The 26,072-nt window shown below is 51.9% G+C and overlaps 8 protein-coding genes across 8 annotated transcripts; 5 read left to right on the top strand and 3 right to left on the bottom strand.

Moving 5' to 3' along the window:
• Window positions 1–418: 418 nt before the first annotated feature.
• ASPZODRAFT_141809 (hypothetical protein) lies at window positions 419–4,252 on the top strand (the record flags this gene model as incomplete). Its single annotated transcript, XM_022724786.1, has 5 exons — window positions 419–1,099; window positions 1,163–3,441; window positions 3,508–3,673; window positions 3,733–3,959; window positions 4,015–4,252. The coding sequence occupies 5 exons, from the start codon at window positions 419–421 to the stop codon at window positions 4,250–4,252; spliced, it is 3,591 nt and encodes a 1,196-aa protein (XP_022581554.1).
• A 543-nt stretch (window positions 4,253–4,795) lies between these two features.
• On the bottom strand, window positions 4,796–5,391 carry ASPZODRAFT_53800 (hypothetical protein; the record flags this gene model as incomplete). Its single annotated transcript, XM_022728462.1, has 2 exons — window positions 4,796–4,844; window positions 4,919–5,391. Coding segments are annotated over 2 exons (522 nt in total), but the record flags the coding sequence as incomplete, so codon positions are not given.
• Window positions 5,392–6,151: 760 nt separating this feature from the next.
• Window positions 6,152–8,284, bottom strand: ASPZODRAFT_151618 (hypothetical protein; the record flags this gene model as incomplete). The annotated part of the gene is made up of 7 exons (XM_022725752.1): window positions 6,152–6,178; window positions 6,235–6,446; window positions 6,512–6,773; window positions 6,828–7,429; window positions 7,487–8,069; window positions 8,134–8,174; window positions 8,257–8,284. 7 exons carry the CDS (start codon window positions 8,282–8,284, stop codon window positions 6,152–6,154), a joined length of 1,755 nt encoding a protein of 584 aa, XP_022581552.1.
• A 372-nt stretch (window positions 8,285–8,656) lies between these two features.
• ASPZODRAFT_131975 (hypothetical protein) lies at window positions 8,657–10,405 on the top strand. The gene is made up of 3 exons (XM_022722891.1): window positions 8,657–8,776; window positions 8,836–9,608; window positions 9,664–10,405. Exons 1-3 carry the CDS (start codon window positions 8,679–8,681, stop codon window positions 10,056–10,058), a joined length of 1,266 nt encoding a protein of 421 aa, XP_022581551.1. The 5' UTR covers window positions 8,657–8,678; the 3' UTR covers window positions 10,059–10,405.
• A 1,716-nt stretch (window positions 10,406–12,121) lies between these two features.
• Window positions 12,122–13,202, top strand: ASPZODRAFT_131974 (hypothetical protein). The gene is made up of 4 exons (XM_022722890.1): window positions 12,122–12,315; window positions 12,372–12,640; window positions 12,692–12,847; window positions 12,892–13,202. Exons 2-4 carry the CDS (start codon window positions 12,449–12,451, stop codon window positions 13,180–13,182), a joined length of 639 nt encoding a protein of 212 aa, XP_022581550.1. The 5' UTR covers window positions 12,122–12,315; window positions 12,372–12,448; the 3' UTR covers window positions 13,183–13,202.
• A 2,654-nt stretch (window positions 13,203–15,856) lies between these two features.
• Window positions 15,857–17,687, top strand: ASPZODRAFT_1879839 (hypothetical protein). The gene is made up of 4 exons (XM_022727291.1): window positions 15,857–16,048; window positions 16,109–16,192; window positions 16,264–16,557; window positions 16,618–17,687. The coding sequence occupies exons 1-4, from the start codon at window positions 15,970–15,972 to the stop codon at window positions 17,664–17,666; spliced, it is 1,506 nt and encodes a 501-aa protein (XP_022581549.1). The 5' UTR covers window positions 15,857–15,969; the 3' UTR covers window positions 17,667–17,687.
• A 3,172-nt stretch (window positions 17,688–20,859) lies between these two features.
• ASPZODRAFT_151615 (hypothetical protein) lies at window positions 20,860–22,983 on the top strand (the record flags this gene model as incomplete). The annotated part of the gene is made up of 2 exons (XM_022725751.1): window positions 20,860–21,141; window positions 21,211–22,983. 2 exons carry the CDS (start codon window positions 20,860–20,862, stop codon window positions 22,981–22,983), a joined length of 2,055 nt encoding a protein of 684 aa, XP_022581548.1.
• An 83-nt stretch (window positions 22,984–23,066) lies between these two features.
• On the bottom strand, window positions 23,067–25,636 carry ASPZODRAFT_15721 (hypothetical protein; the record flags this gene model as incomplete). The annotated part of the gene is made up of 5 exons (XM_022726303.1): window positions 23,067–23,803; window positions 23,879–24,543; window positions 24,626–25,259; window positions 25,311–25,546; window positions 25,617–25,636. The coding sequence occupies 5 exons, from the start codon at window positions 25,634–25,636 to the stop codon at window positions 23,067–23,069; spliced, it is 2,292 nt and encodes a 763-aa protein (XP_022581547.1).
• Window positions 25,637–26,072: the final 436 nt, after the last annotated feature.

Raw genomic sequence — 26,072 nt, 5'->3', positions numbered from 1 at the left:
TGCCCCGTGCCGTTTCTGGGTTTCCCCCCAAAACGAAAGTCCCAGAGACAAACGGACGGCTTCACTTCCTCCTGCACGCGAGAGGTCGACTGTAGCCTCTGGCTTGCCAGTTCGAGTTTTAACCTGCTCCATCTTTTTTTTTTGGATTTTTCTTTTCTGCAGTTGAGTCAATTAATTAATTAATCAATTAATCACCACACGCTACTCGCTGTTGGCTGTCGCTCTTTCGCTCCCTCCCTCTCCCTCCCCCCCCCCTCCGGTCGACTCGCTCGCCCCCGTGGACAGGACAGGCAGACACAAAACAAACGAAGCGAGAAACACCGGCATTCCTCATTCTCCCTTGCCGCCTGTTGCAAAAGATTCGATCTCTTCGATTCGCGCTCGCGCACTGGATGAGTGCTCTCTGCCGCGTTCTCCAATGCACAGACGCTTGTCTGGCTCGCCTGTCGAGGACACTGAAGCCTCCTTCGTGGCAGCAGACAGCCATGGCAACACCGCCAATAACAGTACCAACAACAGCAGCAGCAGCAATACGGTCGGGAATACCAACGGCAGCAATAACAATAACAGCAATACAACCGCCAACTCGGATCCGCCGGTAGCACGCACAGGTACCAGTATTGACCTCCGCAGAGACAACGGCGCTTCGACGCCCCGTTCGCGCAATTCCAGCACGTGGAGGGCTCCCTCGGCGCACGCGGCCAGCGACTCCAGATCATCGTCGTCGGCGACGGCGGTGGCAGCAGCTTCTGCTGCCATGATGCCCCTGGCTCATAATCATCACCACCACCACCACCGTCTGGCCATCGAGCCGTCGCCGGACCGTCATCGATTGCGACTGTCTCGGCTACGAAGTCCCTGGATCTGTTCCATTCTGGCCGCGCTTACAACCCTGGTCACCGTCGGCTTCCTCCTGTCCGTCCTTCGCTCCTTTAACGGCCGCAATGTCGGTGATGCGGGTTGTGGCATCCCGGTGATGAGTCCGACCTTCATCCGGATGCGCGGCTTCGATACGGAACATACGCGTTTTGCAAGCAAATACAACCTCTTCTTGTATCGCGAGGAGGGCGTGGACCCGTACACGCAGGAGAACATTGGGGTAGGGCTAGATCAAATTTTTATTGCTTAAAAAAAAAAAAAAGGTTCTTTGGCTAATGGACAGCTCAATGGCGCCCCGGTGCTTTTCCTCCCCGGAAATGCTGGCAGCTATCGACAGGTACGATCATTGGCCGCCGAGGCCTCGAGACATTATTACGATGTCGTCCGCTACGACCAGGACCGCCGGAAGACCGGTACCCGCAGTTTGGATTTCTTCATGATCGACTTCAACGAGGACATGGCCGCCTTCCACGGTCAGACGCTGCTGGACCAGGCTGAGTACGTCAACGAGGCCATCGCCTATATCCTCTCGCTCTACCACGACCCCCGTCGATCACGCCGTGACACAAGCCTCCCCGACCCCAGTTCTGTCATCTTGATCGGCCATTCGATGGGTGGTATTGTCGCCCGCGCATCCTTGACCATGTCCAACTACCAGGCCAACTCGGTCAACACTATCATCACCATGTCCGCGCCGCACGCCAAACCCCCCGTCTCCTTCGACTCAGACGTCGTCCAGACATACAAGCAGATCAACGACTACTGGCGTGAAGCCTACTCGCAGACTTGGGCCAACGACAACCCGCTATGGCATGTCACTCTCATCTCCATTGCTGGCGGTTCCCGCGACACCGTGGTTCCATCTGATTATGCAAACATTGCCTCCCTCGTTCCGAACACCCATGGCTTCACCGTGTTCACTTCTACCATCCCGGATGTGTGGATCGGTATGGACCACCTCTCCATCACCTGGTGCGACCAGTTCCGTAAAGCCATCATCAAGTCCTTGTTCGATATCGTGGACGTCCGCCGACCTAGCCAGACCAAGCCGCGCGCTGAACGGATGCGCATCCTCAAGAAATGGTATCTGACCGGGTTGGAATCCGTGGCCGAGAGAAGTCTGTCACAGAAAGAACCCACTACTCTCCTCACTTTGGAAGACAACTCAAACACCATCCTCTCGCAAGGCGAACGGCTCGTTTTCCGGGAACTTGGCCGCCGTCCAAATCCCGACGTGTACTTGATGCCCATTCCGCCCCAGGGTGTGTCCGGAAAAAAGTTCACCTTGTTGACTGACCAGTCGCTGGATGATGCTGATAATGGCAATCTGGACGTGCTCTTTTGCAGCGTGTCCCCCCCTCACAACAGCAACAACAACAACAATAATAATAACAATAACAATAACAATAACAATAACAATAACAAATTCGGTTCGGTGTTCTCTCTGAATATGGATCTGACTGGAGGCAACAACAACGCGGGTTCCACGCGCCTGGCCTGCAAGACGGCCGCTGATGACCGTATTCACCTGCCGGCCTCGACCCGGACGTCCAAACATCCGTTCGAACATGTGCAGCCGTTCTCCTACCTCCAGTATGACCTGGAGGATCTGGCGGAACACCAATTTGTGGCGGTGGTCGACCGGGCAACTGCCCCAACCAAGGGTTGGATGATTGCCGAGTTCTCTGACAGTTCGGATTCGGTGATCCGCGCCCGGGTCGGCCTGGGCGGTCTACTCAGTGCCGGAGTCAAGATGCGGCTGCCCGCGAACCGCCCGATGCTGACCGAAGTCAAAATCCCCGCGCTGCACTCGAGTCTCCTGGACTACAAGCTCAAGGTGGTCATGCGCAATGCCGGCAAGCAGCAGGAGCCTTCGCTGTTCGCACCGCTGCTACGACAGTCGATCCCGGAACCCCACGAATCCAAGTTTTTTGTCAATGTCAACGAAGTGAACGTCAATCTGCATGGCATAGCGCCCTTCATGCCCCCGCCGCTCCGTGACCAGGCGGCAATGGGAGGCGTTTCATTCCAACTGTGGACCGACCCCAGCAGCGGCTCCGCGGTCGACATCGAGCTAACTGTCGACATCACGGCCAGTCTCGGCGAACTCGTCATGCGATACCGCACCATCTTCGCCGCCTTCCCGCTGCTGGTGGTGGCACTCGTCCTGCGCAAGCAGTTCCAGGTGTATGACGAAACGGGGTATTTTATCACCTTCGGAGAAGGCCTGGACAGCGCGCTGCGCTCATCCCTCCCCTTGTTGCTTCTTGCCATGTCCCTGTTTGCGTCCTCGCTGGCCACCTCGACCACTCTCCCCGCGAGCGATGACCCATTCCACTGGCACGCAAACGCCACCGAGACCCCTGTCGACTTTACCAAGAACGATCTCCTCCTGGGCTCCCAAGATGCATTCTTCTGGTTTTTGGTGCCGGTCTTTGGGCTGATCAGCGTCGGGGTCTGCGTCATTCTCAACTACGTCGCCCTGTTTCTGCTCTTCGTTCTTTCATCCCTGTATGGCTTTCTGCGGAGCAGATCGGGTTATATCCGGCGCGATGACAGGGGGTAAGTTTTTTTTTCCTTTTTTTTTTCAAGAAAAACCTTTCATCCGTTCCACATACTAATTAGCAGGAACCTGCCTATATTCTCCTCTTCAACCCCTAAACGACGGATGATCAACACGGCAATCCTGCTTGTCCTTGTCTCAACTGCCATTCCCTACCAGTTTGCCTACATGGTCGCGTGTATTGTGCAATTGACGACCTGTATGCGCGCCCAGTGGCACACCAGAGAAACGGTAGGAAATAGCTTGCGGTGATACCTTTTTCAATTTTTGCAAAACTAATGGTTTCATAGCGCTCTACCGCTCACTTCAACTTTTCGAATTACGCCCACTCGATCCTCATCCTGATGCTCTGGGTTTTGCCCATCAATGTCCTTGTCCTCCTCGTCTGGGCACACAACCTGGTTGTCCACTGGTTCACGCCGTTTTCGTCCCATCATAACGTCCTCTCGATCATGCCTTTTATCCTTCTAGTCGAGACCATGACGAGCGGCACCATGATTCCCCGAGTGACCACTAGGTATGACCTGGTGTTTCTTCCCACGATTTTTTCTTACTTTCTTACTTATCTTTAGGTTCAAACACGTCACTTCGATCCTCTGTTTCTTGATTGCCGTCTACTCTGCCGTCTATGGCGTCTCGTACGCCTACCTCCTACACCACCTAGCCAACATCTTCGCCGCGTGGCTGGTGGGCATCTACTTCTTTAGTAGCGGGATATCTCTACGCCGGCTCTGGCACATGTTCGAGGGTGACGAGACATCGCCTTCGTTCTCTGATCTAGGAGGCAGCCACGTGAAGAAGAAACCCTAACCTCTCTTGTGTTTTTTTGTTGCCTTTTTTTTCTTATTTTATGTTTATCTTCTAGATATTGGAGTTGAGCGTCTCCGGCTTGGTATGTACAAAATGATGTCCGGCATTTCAACTCTTTATCTACCCACCCTCCTGTCTGATGCTGTATATACTAGACATGAATAGATAATAATCAATTAACCACTTTACAAACAAGTTTGATGGGACCAAAAAGGGTAAATAGTCATAATTAGGTAGTCGATATATATTATATGCTAGGATTAGGATATAATGTTTCGCACTTCCTCCGGGGAGGTGCACTCGTGTCCAGCACACGGTTCGAAAGCACGACTGGTCGACACAAAAAAAAAACAAACAAACAAACACTACCTAGGAAACTATACACAGTCCGCATGCCCAGTCTTTACTCTTCGTCGGGCTGGCGGACGGTTTCTCAGACTGCGAAGAAGGGCCGGTTGCTTTTTTCGCGGATGTAGAAGACGAGGTAGTCGTCGTAGTGGTGGTAGCGGCGGTGGTGGTTTCCGGTGTCGACTTGTAAGCTGCAATTGAAGCGATGGAGAGGGAAAAGTCACCCTCTTGCTTTCCAAAGAAGCTGTTGAGTGAGTTAGCTTTCGTATGTAGTACTTCGTAGTTATATTTTGTTGTGACTAGCCACGTGACTCGTACCTTCGCATCATGATCCCAAATCGCTTCACTCGTTCCAGATCCAAAGGTTGTGCGTCGGTCTTTTCCTTGCCCCGATACGTCGGTTTGAGATCCTTCCACCGGATAATAACCCTGCTCTTCGTCTCGGAATTTGTCTCGTTGTTGTGCCCAACCTGGAACTCGTACTCCCAGCTGACGGTGCTCTGCTCCCGTCCGTCCGGTCCAGGAGGCAGGATCTCATCTTTAACCACGAGGGCGTACCGTTTCCCGTCCGTTTGGTCGATCTCCAGCACCAAGCCGTCGTATGCCGATAGGTCCCATGTCTGCTCGTCGCCCACGGTCCGCTGCGAGGCGAAACCCGCGCCTCCCAGCGTACGGATGTCGAGGTTCCCGTGGAAGGTGGCCGTCGGTGAGAACGGGGTACATGTCATCGTGGAATAGGAGGTGCCGCCGCGGACGCTGTCGTCGGAGGAGGTCCAGTCGGCCGGAGACCAGGACCTACACGAACAATCAATAAACACATGCTCATTCTCATTCAATGCAATCGTTATTGTGACGGCTAACCTTTGCCCTCCGAACAGATCAAGATCCTCCGACTGACCCGCCTTTTGCTGAGACGTCATCGTGATTAAGTGCGGTGATGGAGACTGAAGTGCAATGGTGTCACACGATATGTGGAGACAAGAAAGGGTCCCAAAGTTAAGTTTTTTTTTTTGAGGCTCTCTTCTAGGAGAGGGAAAAACCAAAGGTACAAGGGGAAAAAAAAGAGACCCGCAAGGACCCGAGGGCCGTCACCCGGTTTCTATATCAATTCCAACTGGTCTTGGTTCAGGAGTTCGAGACCGACTGGACGTTACACCGATTCCAATAGATACCCCAAAAAAGCGACAAGGGGAGCTGATATGAAGATTCACTAGCTCTTTCAATTGCGCCCTCCTTTCTAGACTAGAGCCGTTCCGGTAATGACGTCAAGTGGATGCAAATTAAATGCCTGGACAAAATGCTATTCTCTTGGCTTCGAATACGGAGTACGAAAGGACTACAGGTAGGTTTATATCTGTTGAATTGATGTGACAATTTGTCGAGGCATTACGTGGACAGGGTGATGTCTTTTCACTATGATACATTTGGCTTAACTCCCGCAAGAAAGATGGACAACACATGTTTTGGATTCCCAATGAGCTGCTGACGTGTGTCCTCCATATATTGGCGGCGTCTGGATGAGACGAAGCGATGGACCCGGTGAACAGCCGATCACCAGGCATTGACATTGTAGTTCTCCTGTTCAAAAGTCGTTAGAACAGATTGTATAGTAGGTAACTAGGGCGATAACTTACCTCAGAGAAGTATGTGGTCACAACGGTTCGGTCAGAAAACTTGCGCCCGGCAAGCGCTTTCAGTGCGTTTGTAGCCGATTCAACTGAATCGAATCGAACAAATATCTTGCCCACACCAGCGGACTGTCTGCTCCCACCGGTAGGACGGGGAACCTTCAGGTCCACGACCTGGCCGTACTTGGAGCACTCATCACGCACATCATCGCAGATTTCTAGTAGGAAACAATCAGCGATACCAGCCAAGGTTATTAGTCAAGTTGCAGGGGAATGGGCTAACCTTCGTAATCATCATTATCCAAGAGCTCCTCGGGTGTCACCATGTTCAACAGCTGCAGGACCCGAGTGGTCTCCAGGTCGTTAGAGGTAGTCTTGGCAAACATCGACATGGCGTTGACTCCCATGTCCAAACCCGTTGCCTGGGTGGCTCCGACGCTGGCACGAACAATCTTGAGATGACGGTCACCCAGCTCCATCCCGTTGAGACCTTCAACTGCGATGGCAGTAGCCGAGGGATCAGCATATTCGCAGAAAGCGATTCCCTTTGGAACATGTCAGCAATGGGCGAAAGCGAAGAAGAGAAGGCATCTACCTACCCTTGATTCTTCAGTAGATCTGTCCTTGACCAAAATGAAAGACTTGAGTTCGCCAAATGACTTGAGAAGCATAGTGACCGGCTCCTCGGGAATGTAGTGAGGGATATTCGAGACGCAGATCTTGTTAGGGGAATCCGGAACGTCATTAAGCAGAACACCCTCCTGATACTCTTGCTCGTTGTCTCCAGGGGCAATATAATCCTTGGGTCGCCGCACTTCGAGTCCCTTGGTTGTTCCATTGGCTGTCTCAGTATGTTCTTCCATGGCAATTCCGTCGAATGCAAGTGCAACAGTAGTATCCTCGGGGGTCTTGAATTCAAGAAGGGCAAAGGTCCGATCTTCGGAAATCTGTGCTGAAATACAAGGATCGATGCTCTGGATCACATTCAGACCGTTCAACTGAAGATTGAAAAATGACAACAGAGCCTCCTGGCTGACATTCGGCGGCAGATTGTGCACAAACAGGCGCCTGGCCTGACGCGAATTCGAAGGTTTAAGAGCCGAGGTGTCGGCGGAGCTGGTTGTTGGCTGGCTGATGAAAGCTTGAAGGCGACTCGGGTCGACGGGCTGCTGTCTAGGCGCACCAGGAAGAGGGAACATGCCTATTTATTGCAAGTTAGTGACTACTAATCGCTTGGTCCAGTCAGGGCCAGTCTCACCAGAGAGCTTGGCTTGTTCTGCAGTGACATTCTCATAGCCAGGAGGTTTGATATCCCACTGTGTCAGACGGCGCTTCCGTTCCAAGACAGACAGGACGTTTGTCAAATCAGGCGTGGGCTCTCTCTTTCGAGACGGGGTCGCACTCCTGCGCCGTTCGCGCCGTTCCCGATCACCCCGATCACCTCGATCCCCACGATCTCCACGGTCACCGCGGTCACCCCGATCGCGCTCGCGGTCTCGATCTTTGCCCTCCCGTCTAGGTCTCTCCTCTAGCAAGTCCCTCTCACGACGAGGTGGCCGCTCCCCGTCAAAGTCACGTCTCCGGCGATCTCCTCTGTCTCCGCGATCCCACTCGCGCTCCTCCCGTCTACTGGAATAGCGATCTTCACGTTCTCGAGCGCGGTAGTCACGACTGGACGAATACGAATCCACTTCTTGCTCCCGTCGGGAAGTCCTGGGACCGTGATGAGGCGACCGCGAGCGTCGTCGCTCTCCTCTCTCACGCGCCTCGCCCCGTTCGCCGGTACGTTCGCTGCCACGCTCACCACCACGTTCGCCACCACGTTCGCGTCGCTCATCTCGCTGCAAAAACACACGCAAAATCAGTCAGCCACTGTCGTCGAACACGCGTCGCTTCTTCATTCACGCGATTGATACTCACGTAGTAATCCCTGGGGCGTCCAGGTTCTAAGTGGGGAAACAGCGTCAGTTAGTCTCCCAATATCGCATAGAAAACAAAAACTACACTCATAGGCGCTTTATCTCTTACCTCTGGAAGCGTAACTGTCTCCGTTCATCCTGGATTCCGATGGCCCTTTTCTCTGATAATGGGCGAGTAAGACAACCAGGGAAACGGTCAAGACAGGCCTTCGAGAACAGTGAAAGGGCCTGGGTGGCTCGAAACCAAGTTGCGATATAAAAATTCGAAACTCAGCCGACGCGAAAGATGGCAATAATTCACCACTGAAGAGAGACAAGACCAAACTGCCCAAGAACTGTCCAGCTGCGAAGCAAAAGCTAGAGGGCGTCAAGGACGGCGGCGGCTAAACCGAAGCGGCTAGCGCATCTGGGTGGTGCGGAGCTCTGACCGCCCCTGTTTTGCTGCCGGCAGAATAGGACTCCTACAAAGCCCTGGAGGTATTTAGGAGGACTTCTTCTTCCATTCACTAGCAGGGCGATGGATTGTCCGTAATGTCTGGTATAGTGGCATTCTCGGAATGGCGCAAACTGCCTGTTAGTTTGAGCGAACTATGCATTAATACGACGTTGCGTTGCGGCCAATCATTCAGGTAGGTCAATCCCCTAATGACGTTTTTCCAGCTACTGATAGTTAATCCGAGGATGGTAGATGGCACAACGTTCCTGACAGTGACGAATGGCGATGTGTGTTGCACGGCCGCTTGCTGTCCCTGAGACAGGATTCGACGTATCTCTACTACCGTGCCTATGAGCCTGCGAAGACGAGAGCACTCGAATCACCACCCAAGAAGACACCAGGAAAGGATGGCGAGGGACCAGACGAAACGCTGTCGCTGATCAAGCATTACTTCAATCTCTCGTCGAACCTCACGGATCTGTACTCGCAGTGGTCGAGTCAGGACCCGAATTTCAAGAAGAAGGCACCCCAGTTTACTGGGATTCGCATCCTACGCCAGGACGCCTGGGAAGCCCTGATATCATTTATATGCAGTAGCAACAACAACATCGCCCGTATCTCGCAGATGGTAGAGAAGCTATGCATTCATTACGGCCCGCCGATTGGCACAGTTGACGATCGCGCGTATCATGATTTCCCGTGTCCCGAAGCATTAACGGGAGAGGGCGTCGAAGCAAGCCTGCGAAGTCTCGGGTTCGGCTACCGGGCCAAGTTCATCTACAAGACTGCTGTAATGGTCTCCCAGGAGAGGGAACAAGGATGGCTGGATTCTCTTCGAAACCCGGAATCTCCTTCGCTCGGCGTCGAGGCAGCGCCGGGAGGCGAGATGAAACCTGAAGGCAGAGACGGGTACCGGGAAGCGCATGAGAAACTGTTGGAACTCCAGGGAGTTGGGCCAAAGGTTGCTGACTGTGTCTGCCTGATGGGATTGGGATGGGGTGAGTCCGTCCCTGTCGATACCCATGGTGAGAACTCCTCCGTTCCTTTCTCTGCCCTTTTCAAGTCCGGCTAACTGTTCAGTATGGCAAATCGCCGTCCGAGACTACAAATTCGGCCGCGGGGCACACAAGTCGCTGACCAAGGCTACCTACGATGCGGTGGGGAATCATTTCCGCAAACTCTGGGGCAAGGAAGCCGGCTGGGCGCATAGCGTACTGTTTACTGCAGACCTGAAGACCTTTTCAGATCGACTGTCTGCCTCCAAGAAGATGAAGGTTGACATTGACGTCAAGGAGGAAAAGGATCATCTCGAACTCGACATGAAAGTCACCACGGCAATAGCTATCAAGCGGCCAGCCGAGGATGATGAGATAAAGGTCGAGAAGGAGGAGGAGAAGGAAAACATTATTATTCAGGCTTCAGAAACGACGCGCTCGACGAGGTCGACGAGAGCATCGAAGAGGTTGCGGAGATGAATGAGCCAATCTGAAAGCCAGGGCGGCTTCTTATAAATAGGTATTCCGCAGTGGCTCAGACTAGTGATACCATGGCCATTGCCGCGCACACTTCTTCAATGAAACCTAAGTTTATGTTGAGATGTCTAGTCTTCTTTCCTTACCTTTCGACCATATAACCAATCATGTCGATGACAACAAGTCCCAGCCCATGAACCAAGCACTCCGTGCATTACGTTGTAATTATACAAGCCTATCAAGCCGCAGTTGCCTGTGAAGGTATCCAGCCCGAACCCTGTATACTCCGTTCTCCGTACATCTTCTTCTTGTACAGAGTAGAGAACGGATCGGGGAAGCGAAGGAATTTGTCATTCCGGCCAGTTCCTATTGAAATTTTCGAGGGAAAGTGCTTTGAATTGTTGGGAGAAAGTGGGGGGGAGAGAGCGGAGAGATCTGTGTGATGAAGAACGCAGGTTGTAGCCATTTTTCGTGTGTAAGATCGCGGGTTGAAGAACGGGTTATGCTCCATAGCTGGGTCTGGGTGTAAGCGGAATAACCTGAGAGTGGATATTCAAGGATATCTGCATGGAAAAAAGTCTCTTTCCTCGGATTGATCCCGAAGGAGAGTCATCATCGTCACAGAGGCTGCCGCGTGGATTCTTGACATCGTGCAGGATGTCTTCTCTGCAGTACGCAGAACCCTTGTTCATGTCGGTGAATCTTAATCAGCGGTGAGTCGAAGCAGGTACCCCTACTACATATCGACATGGTTAGTGATTCAATAGACACGGTCATGGGCACCCCTGCCACAGAACATTCCTCTCCAGTTCAGATCTTAATTCTATCCCAGGGCTTCGATCCAAGAATTGAGCGTGATTCTTCACCGCCACTGAAGACAAGGCAGCAGCAGTCCTGAACGGCGAAAAGGACGAACCCCGGGGGGGTACGGTGATTGAATCCAATTCCGACGCGTGTCAAGCAGATTCTTTGGATGAGACGAAGACGGGTTAAGGTTGGCAGGTGATTCGACGGACGGTCACATGAGCAATCGCTCTAGCTACCTACCTAGTAGATGGATGCCTACTATATTACGTCTATCTCTGCAGCTGAACAGTCGACGATAGATCCAATTACCAACATCCAACCACATCTGTGATAAAGCCATTTGATTTGCAGATCGTACGGAAAAGAAAGTGCACCAGGCGCTTAGCAGAGCCAATTCCTGAAGCGATCAACAGGAACGCCTCGTCCGTCACGGCCATTGGGTCGAGGCGCAGCACAGGCGGCACAGCGCAAGAACCAAACACGCAGCGAGAACGAGCCCGGTCGAGCAACACAAAGATAACAGATTACTACTAGTTACCCCAGACTTCAGAAGAGGAGGAATTACTCAACTATGACTGCCTGTTCTGTAATGGGTATTTGTCTGTCATGTTACTGTTTTGCATTTGTATATAACTACACTACTTGTTATATACACGTGTTTGTGCAATCGAAAACGAGCCACACAGCTCAAGTACCTGCCTTAGTTTTTAGTTACCTACTTTAAGCTCACATATGCAGTATATTTCTGAGGCTATATATAGTTCTATCCAGACGAAATGATGACCCAGTGAGAGGATATTGAGTAGATATAGTTACGTAGGCATGATGCTGGTTTTTATAGCTTTTGATCAACTGTTACGAGTTTTGGAGATCATCTATCACTGCATCAATCTATTCCATAGCCATAGTACAAGTACAAAGTAATAGGAATCAGAGACTATCTACCTAATTTTGATCCTGAAGGCTTCTTGTAGCGGTGAATCATCGTCAGACGAGGTCGCGATGTTTCGTGGTTCCAAGGCTGAGGTCATGCTTTAGCCATCCAACTCAAACACTTCTCTCACTTTCCACCTGCTAGATTGACTGCTCTGCTCTCTGCCGCCAATGCTTACACTCCTTCAAAACTTGCCTCCGGTCCTGTTCTGTTTCTTTTCACAACCTTCCGATTTCTGGAGATGAACTCTTCTCTGTCCCCAGAGGAAAGCGTGCTCTCCTGGATCTCTAGCGACGAAGAACTGGTGTCCACAATCCAGCAAGAACAAACTGCCTGCAGAAGGATCGAGGCATACATGCCACGCAGGTTGGACGACTACACACAGAGTATTCTCACTGCATTTATCGACCATCTGCCTTGGGAAGGCCAGCAGGCCCTAGTACCCATTCATTGCTAATGCTGCGGATGAAGTATTGCATTCGCTGGCCTATCACCTATACACCACTATTCTTCTTCCTGGTACGTCCCCTAAGTAAGCAAAGGGCTGTTCTTTGCCATACTAAAACTTCTATTAGTTCAGGCAAACAGCAGACACGCAGTGACCCCAGCCCTCTTTGTTGATAGCGAGGAGCTTGAGGGTGACATTTATCAGATGATGTTAGAGTCTTCCTCTCTAAACGATCAACCACGCTTGAAGAAGCTATGTCTGCAACGAGATGATTCAAAATGTATGGTCACAGGGGTGAGAGACGTCTCCAAATACTGCCTGGGGGGATTACTTGCGTCAACTCGACTGGCACATATCCTCCCGCTCTCTATTGGAAAGTGGCACGATAAGTCATCTGTGAGCTCCTTCTAGCTAACGACATTTTTGATATTGTCTGACCTGGTCCAGGAAGACAGAATTTCCCAAATCTGGGCGACCCTCTACCGACTATTTCCGCGTCTCAAGATTGGGCCATCTGAGATAAATGACGCCACAAACCTGATGACCCTGATGGATCCTTTAGAAGATGCCCTGGGAAAATTCAATATGGCATTTGAGCCCACGGTACGTGCCTTTATATTATACATGTATCTTGCTGATTCCTCTAGGTCGTATCTAACCAATATCGCATTCTGTTGTTCCCCGGATTCCAGAGTTTCTTCACCCCTGCCCTACCACAGCCCAACCAGAATGGCGAACGCATAATTCGATTTCGAAGTCATATCGACTGCCCGCTTCCTGGTGCTGACATCCTGCATGCACACGCCTGTATTGCCAAGATTCTGCATTCATCCGATATCTTCAAGCGAGTCCAGAGGGTCCTGCAGGTTGGTGATACCACGCGTCATCTCGCCACAGATGGCACGACCGAGCTCGACTTTCTCTTCTCTCAACTCTAGCTGTCAGTGAAATGGAAGGTAGCAGCTGGTCGAGAGCCTCTCGAAAGATATCCAAATCCAATAACTGCTAGAATAAGAAGAAAACTCCCAATACAACACTCGATCTCCATTGTCAAGGCCGCCAAGGTGCTAAAATACGGCTAGCGTGACAGACGCCAGGATAGAGGCCTGGACCATCACACAGATGCTGATTGTGGATGGTACGGACTCCGTATGTAGTACTCCGTACTACGGTGTACATCCGGAGGACAAACTCATACTACACGCTACACACTGCAGTGACTGAAAAGTGACACACACGGGATGTGGGTACCAATGGCAGGTAATTTGGGATCCAGGGGGGGGGGCAGCCCTAAAGACTCTGTGGACCAGTCAGCACGCACGGCGATGCTGTCAGACCAACAGGACCCTGTACAGTTTTCTAAACCTGGATACTAACTAGGTAGTAGGCTAGGAAAATTGCGCCTTTACTCGGTGTTTCTTGCTGTGCGCCACCGTTCTGGGTAGTAGTCTATGTACTCCGTAGTAGTGGTAGAGAATCTAGACAATGATAGTTCCAGAGTACTACATAACTACTGACTAGGTCTTGTCGTTGTAGTTCGTGGCCCTGCACTGGTGGTACTTGTGTCACACCACTCCAACAGGCAAGGTTGCCCCAGTGCTCAGTCGGAGGTTTTTTCGACAGTGGCTGTGTGTATGACATGGGTTGAAGGTTCTTGAAGATTCTTGCGATTAGTCACGCAAGTGTCTATGGTTATAACTATGTAGTAGTAGTAGTTTCTTAGAACTCGGTATTAAGGACCCGGTCCTTTGGGTCTCTTCCCGGCGTTGTCAGTAGCGGGTAATCCGATGGCTCCACGATTGCTATTATTGTTGAAACTAGATTCCATGCGACAATGATGGATATCCTGTTTATTGTAAGCAGAATAACTCAGAACGGAGTTTATCGTGGCTTATGCAGGTACACTCCTAGATTCAATATGTGGTAATGAAACATCCAGGCTCTTCTCAAGCTGACCGTTGCGCTCACAAGAAGACTCCGTACGGACTACCTACGGAGGGCACTAGTATACCACATAGTACTCCGTATTATGAGGTGGATTCCGGTGGAGCAGACGCATTGTCTTTAATTGGAAGTGCGAAATGGTTATCTGATGACATAACTGGTCGTTGAATTGACTAGGATGGTTAATTAGCTGGGTAGTCCGTACTTTTGTGTCCTGTAATCTGTATGTAGTAGAATAAGTAGCGTACCAGGTCAGCTAGATTTAATCTATCCAGCCCAATGGAGACTGTTGTTCTCGGTTGTTTCTAGATTCGCGATGTTTCGACGCGTCGAGGATTCAAATCAAGACACCGAGGTCGCCACAGGACTATCTCATAAGACCAGGGGCACACACGTTGTATTCTGCCTTGCAGGCTATCGCTGTCAAACTGTTGGAGAGAAATTCTAGCACCAAAAATCATTGCAGCGCCATCGTTGTAAAGAAGACAGGACAGGAAAGGCGGTAATCGTGTAATAATCTTTCACAACACGGTATTTCGAATACCGGAAAAACCAAGCCCCTGCTCTCTTCGTACGTCCTTCCACACTTGGAATGTCGCCCGTTAATCGAAGCTCCAAGCCTCCAACAAGGCGTCAACCAGAAGTCCCACCGATCTTACCGAGGGGTCAATGCACTAATTATGATAGTCTATGATGATTTCTATTCATTTTGCTTGATTATATGGGATATACGAGTCTGAAGGGCCGTCTGTTGGGGTGGAAATGAGTGGTCTCACTTGTCAGCTTCCACGTTAACCTACCAACTAGTTAACCCTCACAGTCGCGCAACCAGGCAATACGCAGGCTCCAGTAGCCATTGGCGGGAATGATTGGCATATAGTTACGAAATAGTGGAAACCCGAAAGATCTCACGCCTCAACCTTACGGAGTAGGAGGAAGGCTCCAGACGCTCTCGCTGCTGGGCTCCACCAGGCCACGGCCAGGTACCCGCCGTCTCGACGCTCAACAGACAATTCGCGGGGCAAAGAAAACTTCATGGCTCAAGCCAACTACACATGCAGTAACTCCCATATTATTTGCTCTGTGACATGCACAGGAACCCTACCTGGTCTGCAACCGACGGCCGGACACTACCCTAAACTGTGACTGATAGGCCCCAGGTACTGCCCCGCAGCGAGACCGGTAATTTTCCTCTTCTGCCAGTCGCCATCTGCCATGGCCCATCCGCCTCCTGCCACAGATCCCGCTACTGACGACTGGGAGGGGAGCCCTGGACAGTGGAATCCACCCTCTGTGATTCCCTCCCCCCCCTCCCCCCCCTGACGCCCAGTGCAGGGGAAAACAACCTAACAAGGTTAGGAAAGGTTACCGTGCATGCAGCTCTCAGTAGTGGATTGGGTGGTGGATATTGGAACACACTCGTGCTGCTGCTGCTGGGGGGAGGGGATCCAAGCGGGCCTCTCTCCCCGGCCCTGTGATCTATATTTGAGAAATCTGTCGTCCGCCTCCTTCTCCTCTTGCCCTTTGGCTTTCTCTCTTTTCCTCCGCATGGCATGTCGCGGTCGACATCGGTCCTTACAGCACTCACCGATCTGCTTTGCGCGACTGCGAGTCAGTCTCGCTGTGGCGCCTGCGCCCTCAAAATCGCATCTGTGGAGGGAGACATCTCGAGGGATATGACTTGACCATCCGCTTCCCCCCCCCTCTTCTCCTGTCGCAATCGAATTATAGACTGCTCCGAGACAATTCCGACAATCAAACGAGAGTGAGACTGCGACCAGATGACCACCAACACGTCACTCAACGGGCTCTGTCCCGAGCCCTTCCTGCAGGAGAGCCTGTTTCCCACCACCGGAGGATGTAAGTCTAGACCCACGCCGAATCTGTTGCACTGCCACCGCTCACTTTTGATTATTGTAGTCGTCGATGGTCGATACTGTGAGGACTATGGTACTGTCTCCTGTTGTCTTCCTTGCCCATTGGCGGATTGGAGATATGCGTCAGGTAGGTGTTTTGCTGCCTCTTTCTACGCAACGCACATCCCGATGGTCCAAAACTAAGCCCTTGTTGTACAGACGTAGCAGACAAAGTGAAGATCGCGAGCTGGATCGCGGTCGGCGTTCTACCTCTATGCGTATTCCTGCTAGTTACGTATGCAGTCGTTCCGGTCAAGTACACCCATCGCCATTATATGAGCATCTGCTTCACGCTCGGCATCTGCTTCATGGATGTCGCGTTCATCATTCCTTTGGGTACAAACCCCTCTCAATGTTACAACGACATCACGCCGAATGATATGTACTCCGACTTGTCTTGCGCTTTCACCGGTGCCTTGCTCTTGTTTGGAGGGTGGTGTGCGGTTGTCTGGAGTAGGTGGACACACATTCCGAAATCAATGGGGCTTCTTGGAGATTGACGATGCTATACAGGTTTGATTCGGACAGTTGCGCTCCACCTCCAGGTCTGCTGGGAGGTCGTCCTGGGCAGCTGGTTCATGTGGGGAGCGTTCATCTCCGGATGGCTAATCCCTATAATCGGTCTGGCTATCATGCTTGACTTGACTGGGGTGTCGTATCGGTTTGGCCAAGTCTGTTCCATCAACGAACACGCGAGCTTGCACGACTACTGGATCCCCATTATTGTCTTTGCTTCCATCGCCCTGGTGATGCAGCTGACAACGATGGTGTATTGCATCTATGTCTACATCAAGTCGGTCTTTGACAAGAACCCCACCACCAGCAGCTCGGCTCTGCCATCCTACTCCAACAGTGTTCGGACCCTCACAGCCCGCCAGGCGTATCGCCGGGTCCGACGGGTCCTGCAGCTCCAGTGGCGAGGCATCGCGCTAGTCCTGATCATCATCGGCAATGCGATCTACTTTGCCATCACTTTCATCGACGTGGACAACTCCGAGGCGGATAATGCCGAAAACCTCGCGAAAGCGGTTCCCTGGCTCGAGTGCTTGGTCGAGGAAAAGGGCGATCGTGACGCCTGTATGTCCCTCGCGGCTGACATCGGACCCAACGAGGCCGCCATAATAGCTTGTATGGTCCTCCTGGCATTTGTCGGATTCTGGAACTTCATTTTGTTTTTGCGGCCTTCCATGTTCGTCGGATGGGCGGAACTGTTGAGAGGCAACGTTACCAAACATCACCACGAGTTTGTTTCTGCCGATGCGCGCAACTTCACGGACGCCCGATCCTATGAGATGCTCAACAGCTCGGGGCTGGGTTCTCTGAAAACACCCGAACCCATGGCGGTGCGGTCACCCACTCCTGGGGCGGGCGCGCAGATAGGAGACATGAAGCGGTCAAGTTCGCGCAATTACGGATACGAAGCCAATTACACTAGCCCGACGATGAGTTTCTCAACGCCTCGGCCCCCGAGTTCCTCGCAACAAGGGCGAGAGTGGGATCCTCAGAAGACCTATGCTCGAAGTCACCATACCCGCGGATCGAGTAATCTCACCCAACTATGACAACAATATACTACCTCCTCCGAAACATTCTCACTCACTTTTTATCCACAAGAGGCCAGAAATAACGGACCTCTTAACACATTCCTTCCTCCCAAAGAAAAAGGGAGTCTCCCATCGGGGGGCGTTGCCCCCCCCTCCCGTGCATCTAAAAAATGATGCGGGCCTGTATACCATACGGCATAGCTAGTACCTTGCCACCAACACTTCACACTTCCATCACTCCTGTCCACAGAAGACACGAGGATCGGACTCTTTCGCCATTTTTCCTTAAACACCCATCCTAGGCATCTGAACCAAAAAAAAGCACTCGGATTGCTGCTATCTCTCATGGCCATTACACACTCTTCTTCTCTGGCGCCTGGAATCTCCATCTGACTGGTGCATCGGGTCGGCTTTCTTTTCTCTCTCTCTTTTTTTGTGTATTTTTCCTTACACGATTTTTTAACACATGTTCCCTCTGAAGCCTGGGGGTCACACAGGGGTTTCCTCATGTCCTGATATCGATCATTATTTTGAAGCATAGACTAGACAATACCATGATCATACTACTCAACATAGTCCATGCACTCTCTTCCTAGTTAAGAAGAGCAATCAAGTAAGTACTAACTAGCTGGCGTTGAAGAAGAAAAATACTACCAAGCTTGAAATTACTATTAGACAATAGGCAAGTATGGCATCAATCAAACTGGTCATTGAGGACTCCCAAGACACCCACTCGAGTCCTAAAAAACAAGGCTACGGTTTTTGTTGGGGAGAGGGTCCCCCGAGTACGTACAGACATACGTATAGTTCGTGGCTATCAACGAACTACTCCCACTCCTGTCCGAATGTCGAGCTACGTCCGCCGTGCACAGAGGAGACGATGACTTCATCGACTCCTCGAAGATTCCAGGGGGACCCTGAGCCAGTGAGCGCTATAATGCTTAATTTTAAAGCTGGCGGATAACGGTGAAACCATGGCGAAACGTGCTGTTCACAGCCGCTATGACCTAGGTGGTTAGTTAGTAGTTAGGAGGGGAGGTAACTACTTCACTAGTTGATCCTGGTAGCATACACTCGAATGAGTATAGAATAAGTATCTGGGCGTTCAACGTGAGACTTTGGCGTGCACGTTGTGGCGTCAAGCCAAGGGAATTACGATGTACCAAGTTCTTTGCATTGATGCAGTAGTAGTACTTACTACTTAGGAGTACTCCTATGGAGAGCTGAATGAAGAATACGTACTTCCAAGAGTATCTGTGCCTAGGCCCTAGCCCAGTATAGTAAATGGAAGGATCAACATGGTCGCGACCCGAGCGAGCGTTTTGGTTCTTCAGCGGGAAAAGCTGAGCTCGGCGCGGCGTCGCAAGTCTTTCCAGAAGGATGGCCTGGGAACCCTCAACAACGACAACTTTGTTTTGCTCTGCTGCTGATCATCTCCTGCTTGAGGAAAGAGTCGTCGGCAGACGAAATCTTTTCCCGGCGGTCAACCACGTAATCACGTACTAAAGACTCCGCATAGGGCACACAGAGAACACTCCGCAGGTGGTATGTAGTGACTAGGTGGTTTCTTCTCGCCTGCAAGAATATCCCTGTCCTTAATCAATCCTTTGTGTCTTACTCGGAAGCTCGGCAGCTCTGACAGGAGTGAAACTTGCGAGTCTGCAATATATAACTAAGGATGGAGTAACGACAGCGAGGGGAAAGACCAGAAATAGAGGCAGGTTATCTCCAGACTGAGCTAGCACTGCCTTAGCAGCACTCCGTAGCAAACAGAGTCCAGAGTCCACGAGGACCTGGTGGAGATGAGCTAAAGTGGTCCATCCAGCATGGATGATTATTATTGTTGTGTTTCAGGATGGAAGGTTGCATGAGTTCTTTTCAGAAGGTGACCTGGCTAGTCCCGAGTAGGTCTAGATCGAGTTTCCAGTTCCTGCCGAGCGTTAGTTGCGTTTGGTAACTTTGTACTAGCCAGTAACGGTATTGTGTTTGTTACATACGATATTACCGAGTATAGGTAGGTTAGTACCTAACGGAGTATGGAGTACAGTACTTTGGTTACTTGGAGCTATAGAGCAGTTAATTAATATAATTAAATACTACTAATTCCTGCTACATTCTTTAGATTCAAAGGCAGAATCGGTTAATAACCAGACAACGACTACTAGTTAGTTAGTTACTTCTTAACCTCTCGAGGTGCCTGTGTTAGAGATACCCATTGTTTACTTATAGCTACAGTTACGGAGTATCTGGTACTGAGTTATCCTCCCTTAACCATGATGAGTACTACTCTGTATATAGTTCTGACTGAGTTCTAATAGTAAGCTGAGCTCTATAACATATCACGTGTGGATTATATACTACTCCTCCACCACCACCACTATTACAACTCTTATACAACTCTTATACTACTCTAGCTAATCATCTCACATTCCCCGCATCACACTTATGTAGGTATACTCTGTAAGCGAAGAGAACGGCGGAGCCCTCAATTAATTCCTGTTTGCGTTTTGTTTGGCTCTAATCTAGCGAGATGGGGAAACCGACCTCGGCTAGGTTGTGGGGGTTACTTACTTAGCCTGGTGGTTTGGATAGCCTCATACTGACTGACCTCACTTACATGTGACTGTCTATATTCCAGACTATTCTAGATTCCAGACGCACAACACATGGCATGTTCCCCAAAAGAAGGAAGTCCCCAGTGGATTTCCGACAATCTTCGGCCGAAGACCAATTTTAGCCACATGGGAACGAACCCTTTTCCCCGCGGTGGTATCGCCGGCTAGATCTTTCCAACCTTGCACCTCAAGATCCAGATGAGGGGTTCCCCGTATTCGATCGGTTGAAGTAGCATACAGAACTGCTGACTTCCGTATGTAGTATCCCTCCATTTTTTCGTTCCAAGTGATATGTCGACAGTAGCACGCCTTAAGTGGTTGGACATCAAGACTCACCTGGCATAAACTCTGCTTGATTTTATCCAGTGTATCTCAGCCTCCTCTCTGTAGAGTAAGAAATGCTACTACTAAGATTGTAGCATACTGCAATAGTTGTTCGTATTGTTCGTAGGTATACGGAGTAGCTTATAGTTAAATTTCAGATATATCAGATATATCTGGGTACGCATCACGTGATTATGCGGTAGCTATGGGCAAAATAAATATCACATGAATTGCGAATCTGCTACTCCCAGTAAACAGCTCCATGGCACTATATGGAGTTTCTGCGACGGACACGGGGTATTCATATCCTCATACGTGCTCTACGAGGACGCCGAGACTTGCAATGGAGCCTTCGGGGCCTTCGCCAACCCCTGCACTTGCAACTACGTGCCAACTCGACGCTCCCTGAATCGCAACCGACCGCCAATATACCCGCGTCGACGGGAGTCCGTCTTCGTGATTACCAGAAAGAATGTATCCAGGCTGTGCTCAGTTACGTGAGTCAGGGCCACAAGCGGCTAGGGATCTCGCTGGCAACGGGTGCAGGCAAGACGGTTCGTTTACCCATTTCGTCTCATGTCATCTGAGAAGTACTATAAACTAAGGTATTTCATGTTTGGCAGGTCATATTCACGCAGTTGATTGATTATATCCTGCCACCCAATAGCACCGCGCTCCAGACGTTGATCATTGTCCACCGCCGAGAGCTTGTGGAGCAGGCTGCTCGTCATTGCCGACTGGCATATCCAGATCGCACCGTGGAGATTGAAATGGGCAACAGCAAGGCCTCGGGACGAGCCGATATCACGATCGCCTCGATCCAGAGCTTGGTGTCCAAGGATCGAATGGAAAAATTTGATCCGGCTCGCTTCAAGCTCGTGCTAGTCGACGAGGCGCACCATATCGTGGCGGCATCGTACCGAAAGGCTTTGGCCCATTTTGGACTGGACAGTCTATCCGACAATTCCCCCATCCTGGTTGGCGTGTCTGCCACCTTTTCACGCTTCGACGGGCTCAAGCTTGGGGCAGCGATCGATCAGATAGTGTTCCACAAGGATTACATCGACATGATCGACGAGAACTGGCTGGCGGATGCCGTGTTTACCACTGTCCGGTCTGAGGCGGATCTTTCCAAGGTCAAGAAGGACAAATTCGGCGATTTCGCCGTCGGGCCGCTCTCCGAGGCTGTCAACACTGAGCTCACGAACAACATCACCGTCCGCGCATGGCTGGCGAACGCGCACGAGCGCAAGTCGACCTTGGTCTTCTGCGTCGACATAGCGCACGTCAGAGGACTGACGGACACGTTCCGCGCACACGGTATCGACGCGCGGTTCATCACGGCCACAACGCCCAAGGAGACCCGGGCGGAGGAGCTGCGTGCCTTCAAGGAAGGCGAGTATCCGGTGCTTCTAAATTGCGGCCTATTTACGGAGGGCACAGACATCCCCAATATCGATTGCGTGCTGCTTGCGCGCCCGACGAGATCAAAGAATCTGTTGATCCAGATGATCGGGCGAGGCCTCCGGCTGTATCCTGGGAAGAAAGACTGCCACGTTATCGACATGGTGGCCAGTCTGCGGACAGGCGTTCTGTCTACGCCCACGCTGTTTGGCCTACATCCCGACGAGGTCCTCGACAAATCAAGCGGGAAAGATCTCAGCGAGTCGCCAAATCGAGTGCTTTTCAATAATGATAGAGAAATGACGGCAGTAGAGGAAGGCACCCGCAACGAGCCTGAAGACGTCAGTCTTACCTTCACCAAATACGACAGCGTCTTTGACCTGCTCAGCGACAGCATCTCCGAGCAGCACATCAGGTCCATCAGCCCACATGCATGGGTTCGCATCGGGCCGGACAAGTACATCCTCTCCGAGTCCGCCGGCTGGATCACTATCGAGCGAGAGACGGAAAACGAGCCTACCAGCAAGTCTACCAACAAGTCTACTGACCCCGACCCCAACAGCTTTGCGGTGCGCCTGGTGCTGAAATACCACGACCCAACCGGCGGCGAATCGAAACACACTCGGCCCCGCGTTATCGCCCGGGGCGCCGACCTCGAGGCAGCCGTGCACGCTGCCGACACCTTTGCAAGCAAGAGGTTCCAGAGCCACCGCATCTCGACCCGGCTGCCCTGGCGCAAGGCCCCCGCCACGGCCGCGCAGCTCAAGCTTCTCAACAAGGCGCACATCCGCCCCGCCGCCGACCTGGCCGCGGGCGAGATCAACCGCGGCCAGGCGGCGGATATGATCACCAAGCTCAAGTTCGGCGGGAAGAAGCAGTTCGGCGAGATGGAGGCGCAGAAGCGACTACGTGAACGGCAGCAGGCTAAGGTCCGGGATTTTGAAGAACTCAAGAGACGTACGGATGTGAGAGTGGGGCCACTACTTACTTAATATAATCTGTACATATATCAATACTAGAGCACCTATGTCTATGAGGGAGGGATACATAGAATATAGGTATATACAAGGTATATTCATGCTCTCCACTCCTCCAACAGCTGTGAAACACGATACCCCGTCGCCCAGCCAAGATCAGCCTCAATGCCACGTAAAAGGTTCAAGACGACATGCCTCTCGCGCCGCTCGCGAAGACACTGCCCGCTGACAAAGAGCGGCTGGAGGGAGTTGATCCGCACGGCGCCGTCCGGGCGGCCGAGCGAAATGCCTACGATCTCGTAGCTGTGGTAGCGAAGAGTGCCGGAATACTGCCTGTTCGGAACATTACCTTTAAGGTCCGGGTTATGTAGTAAGAGGAGGATGCGGCCGAGGTGGTAGTGCTGCATTGTGGAACCGCACATGGTCACGCTGTACCAGATTTCGGTAAAGGGGGAGACATCACCAAGAGTAGAGGTAGTTGTGGTGGGATTGTTGTTCGTCGAAGGAGGCTCCACGCGCGCACATGGCTGGAAGGTATCGGGTAGGCCGGCGTACCAGGCATTTAATTCTGCTTCGAGGCGGTACCGGCGGTCACGGAAGACTTGGGGCGAGAGAGTACGGTCTGCGCTCGCGCTGATCAGGTTGACGATCTTGGAGAGGATCCAGATCAGGGCGTTGGAGATCAGATCCTCTTTCATCACGCCGTCGCCCTCCGGGTAGCCCGTTGCGTAGCTGTTGCTGGGCCGCACGAAGCCTAGATTGTCGATCTGAAGGCCTGCTTCAGTCCACAGGACAAGGTCGTCGGTGTTGAGTCTCGTCTGGGTTTTGTTGATGACTAGATAGTAAGCATCTAAACTCTGATGCCAAAAAAAAAGAGAGAGAAATGATAGGTAATGAAAAAGAAACTTACATGCAGCGAGATAGTCCTGTCGGGCGAAATTCCAGAACGTCGCCTTCCTCGCCTTGGACAGGCCGGACTTCTTCGTCGACGCCCGTTGCTCCAGTGGCATCATACCCACCTCGGCGACGTCCAGCAGCGACTTGACCCCGCTCAAGTGGCGGCTCCAAGCCGGTCCGGTCGCGTCTAGAAACTCATACACGGACAAGATGGCGGTGGCCGCCAGCACCTCGTCCGAATGCACCCCATTAGACAACCGACTGTCGACAACGAAGCGCTGCCGCTTGCGCGGTGTCGGTTCGGAATCACCATCACCGTCATCGTCGTCGTCATCATCGCCATCGCGCACCTTGCTCGCCTGCCACTGGCCGAACGCCTCCGGGGTGCTCGGCGGCGGCGGACCCTCCGCGTCCGGCTGCAACTCTTTCATCAGCAGCTGGATGGCTTTTTCGTAGTACTTGGCGCCGCACCAGCACCAGTCCCTTTTCTCCGTGTCGGGCCATGTCTCCATGAACGCCTGCCATGACGAAACACCTCCGACAGAGCCCCTGGCGCCTTTCACCCGGCCTAATTGCTTGGCCGCATAGGCGCACGCAGCGTACTTGAGCAGCGGGTTCTTGGCTGCCTTCACAGGAACGTATGAGGCAAAGTACGTTCCAAGATCGAATAGATCCATCCTGCTCATTCGTTAGTACCTCATTAGTTGAGAGAGAGAGAGAGAGAGAGAGAGAGAGAGAGAGAGAACGGGTGAAAGGTTACCATAGGCCCGGAGCTTCGGAAAAATGGCGGAGAAGAAAGGCTATCTCACGATGCGTCTCGGGATCTGGATCTAGTCGGTAGCCAGAGACGATTGCGGTCCCCCGTGGCGTGATGGATCTGGGTGTATAGGACGGATTGCGGCGGTGTTCCCCCGTGATCTGGATGCTGGGGTCTATCGACGGGGAGAGCGACTGGGTGGGGTTCAGAAGGAAGTTGATATTATTATTACTATTATTGTTGTTGTTGATGTTGTCAGTATTATTATTATTCGCCGAGGAGATGGAGATAGAGGGCGACGCCATCGCAGCCGGGGGGAACGCGCTGTTCGTTGCGTTGGTGGGCGAGGGTCCCGACGAGACAGAGGTCACCGTCGGTGGCAGCTCGACCGCGGGAGTGGTGAAAGACACCGGCTCGGCGACCACCATGGCCTGGTGATGGTCAACGGCGAGCTGGTGGAAAGCGAAGCGATTCTGCGTGGCGGCCGCGGACAGGGCCTCGAGGCCCTGTCGCTCGGCGGCAGAACCCATTTCCCAGTCCTGATTGTGCGAATTTGCAAGGTGCACCGCTGCCTCGGATTCCCGGATGGTCGCCTCCAGGTCTTCGGCATAGGGGTCGGAATTGTCCACGAAGATGACTGTCGAATAACCACGTTAGTTGATCCTCGAAAGCAGAGTAGGCAACATACCATGCTTTGGAATCTCCAGCCAGACACTATCCTCGTCAAAGGTATTCTTGTAGCTATAGAACCCATTGAGACTGCCTCGATCCCCCGCCTGATCACCATCTTTGTTCATCGAGGCATTCTGCTGATGGCGAAACACAATCCCCTCACTCGGGCGGCACTCGCGCGCCCCCCGACGACACTGCGAACACTGCGGTTTCTGCTCGTCGCATTTGAGCTTCCGTTGCCGACACGTCAAACTAACCAGAATTAATGAATAAATAATAAAAAAAAGAAACAATAGATGATACTATATACTCCGTTACTTACCATCCGGTTCTCGATCGCATACCGGGCCCTGCACGAAGCGATCAATTCGACAGCCATAGAACAGCAACCATAAGAACCACAGGCAGCCCTCCACATCGATTCCGATGCAAACGTAGGGGGACGATGCTTGAAAACGTTCGGATTGAAGCAACAATAGTAGTAAGCTTAGAGTGGCGCAGGGTCGGGGAAGTGGTTTGTGGAAAGCCACGCCAGAGCCGATGGGAAGCGGGGGTGAAAATAATAATCTAATTGATTGTTCTCATTATTAATTTCCCGCCTTTTCAATAAGGCTTCCCCCGGGGCTTTGGGGGGGGGGGGCGAACACCGCCGCAACCGGGAGCGAACTGGTCTTTCCCATGGCTCACTGTCGTCACGGAGATGGCGGAGTCATATAGAGGGGATATTCCTCTGCAGGTGCCTGTAAATTGAAGAGGTATATGCCATCAGATCTTCGAT

This window comes from Penicilliopsis zonata (genome assembly GCF_001890105.1).
Source record: "Penicilliopsis zonata CBS 506.65 unplaced genomic scaffold ASPZOscaffold_6, whole genome shotgun sequence".
NCBI classification, from domain to species: domain Eukaryota; kingdom Fungi; phylum Ascomycota; class Eurotiomycetes; order Eurotiales; family Aspergillaceae; genus Penicilliopsis; species Penicilliopsis zonata.
This window is presented reverse-complemented; position numbering and strand designations above follow the sequence as displayed.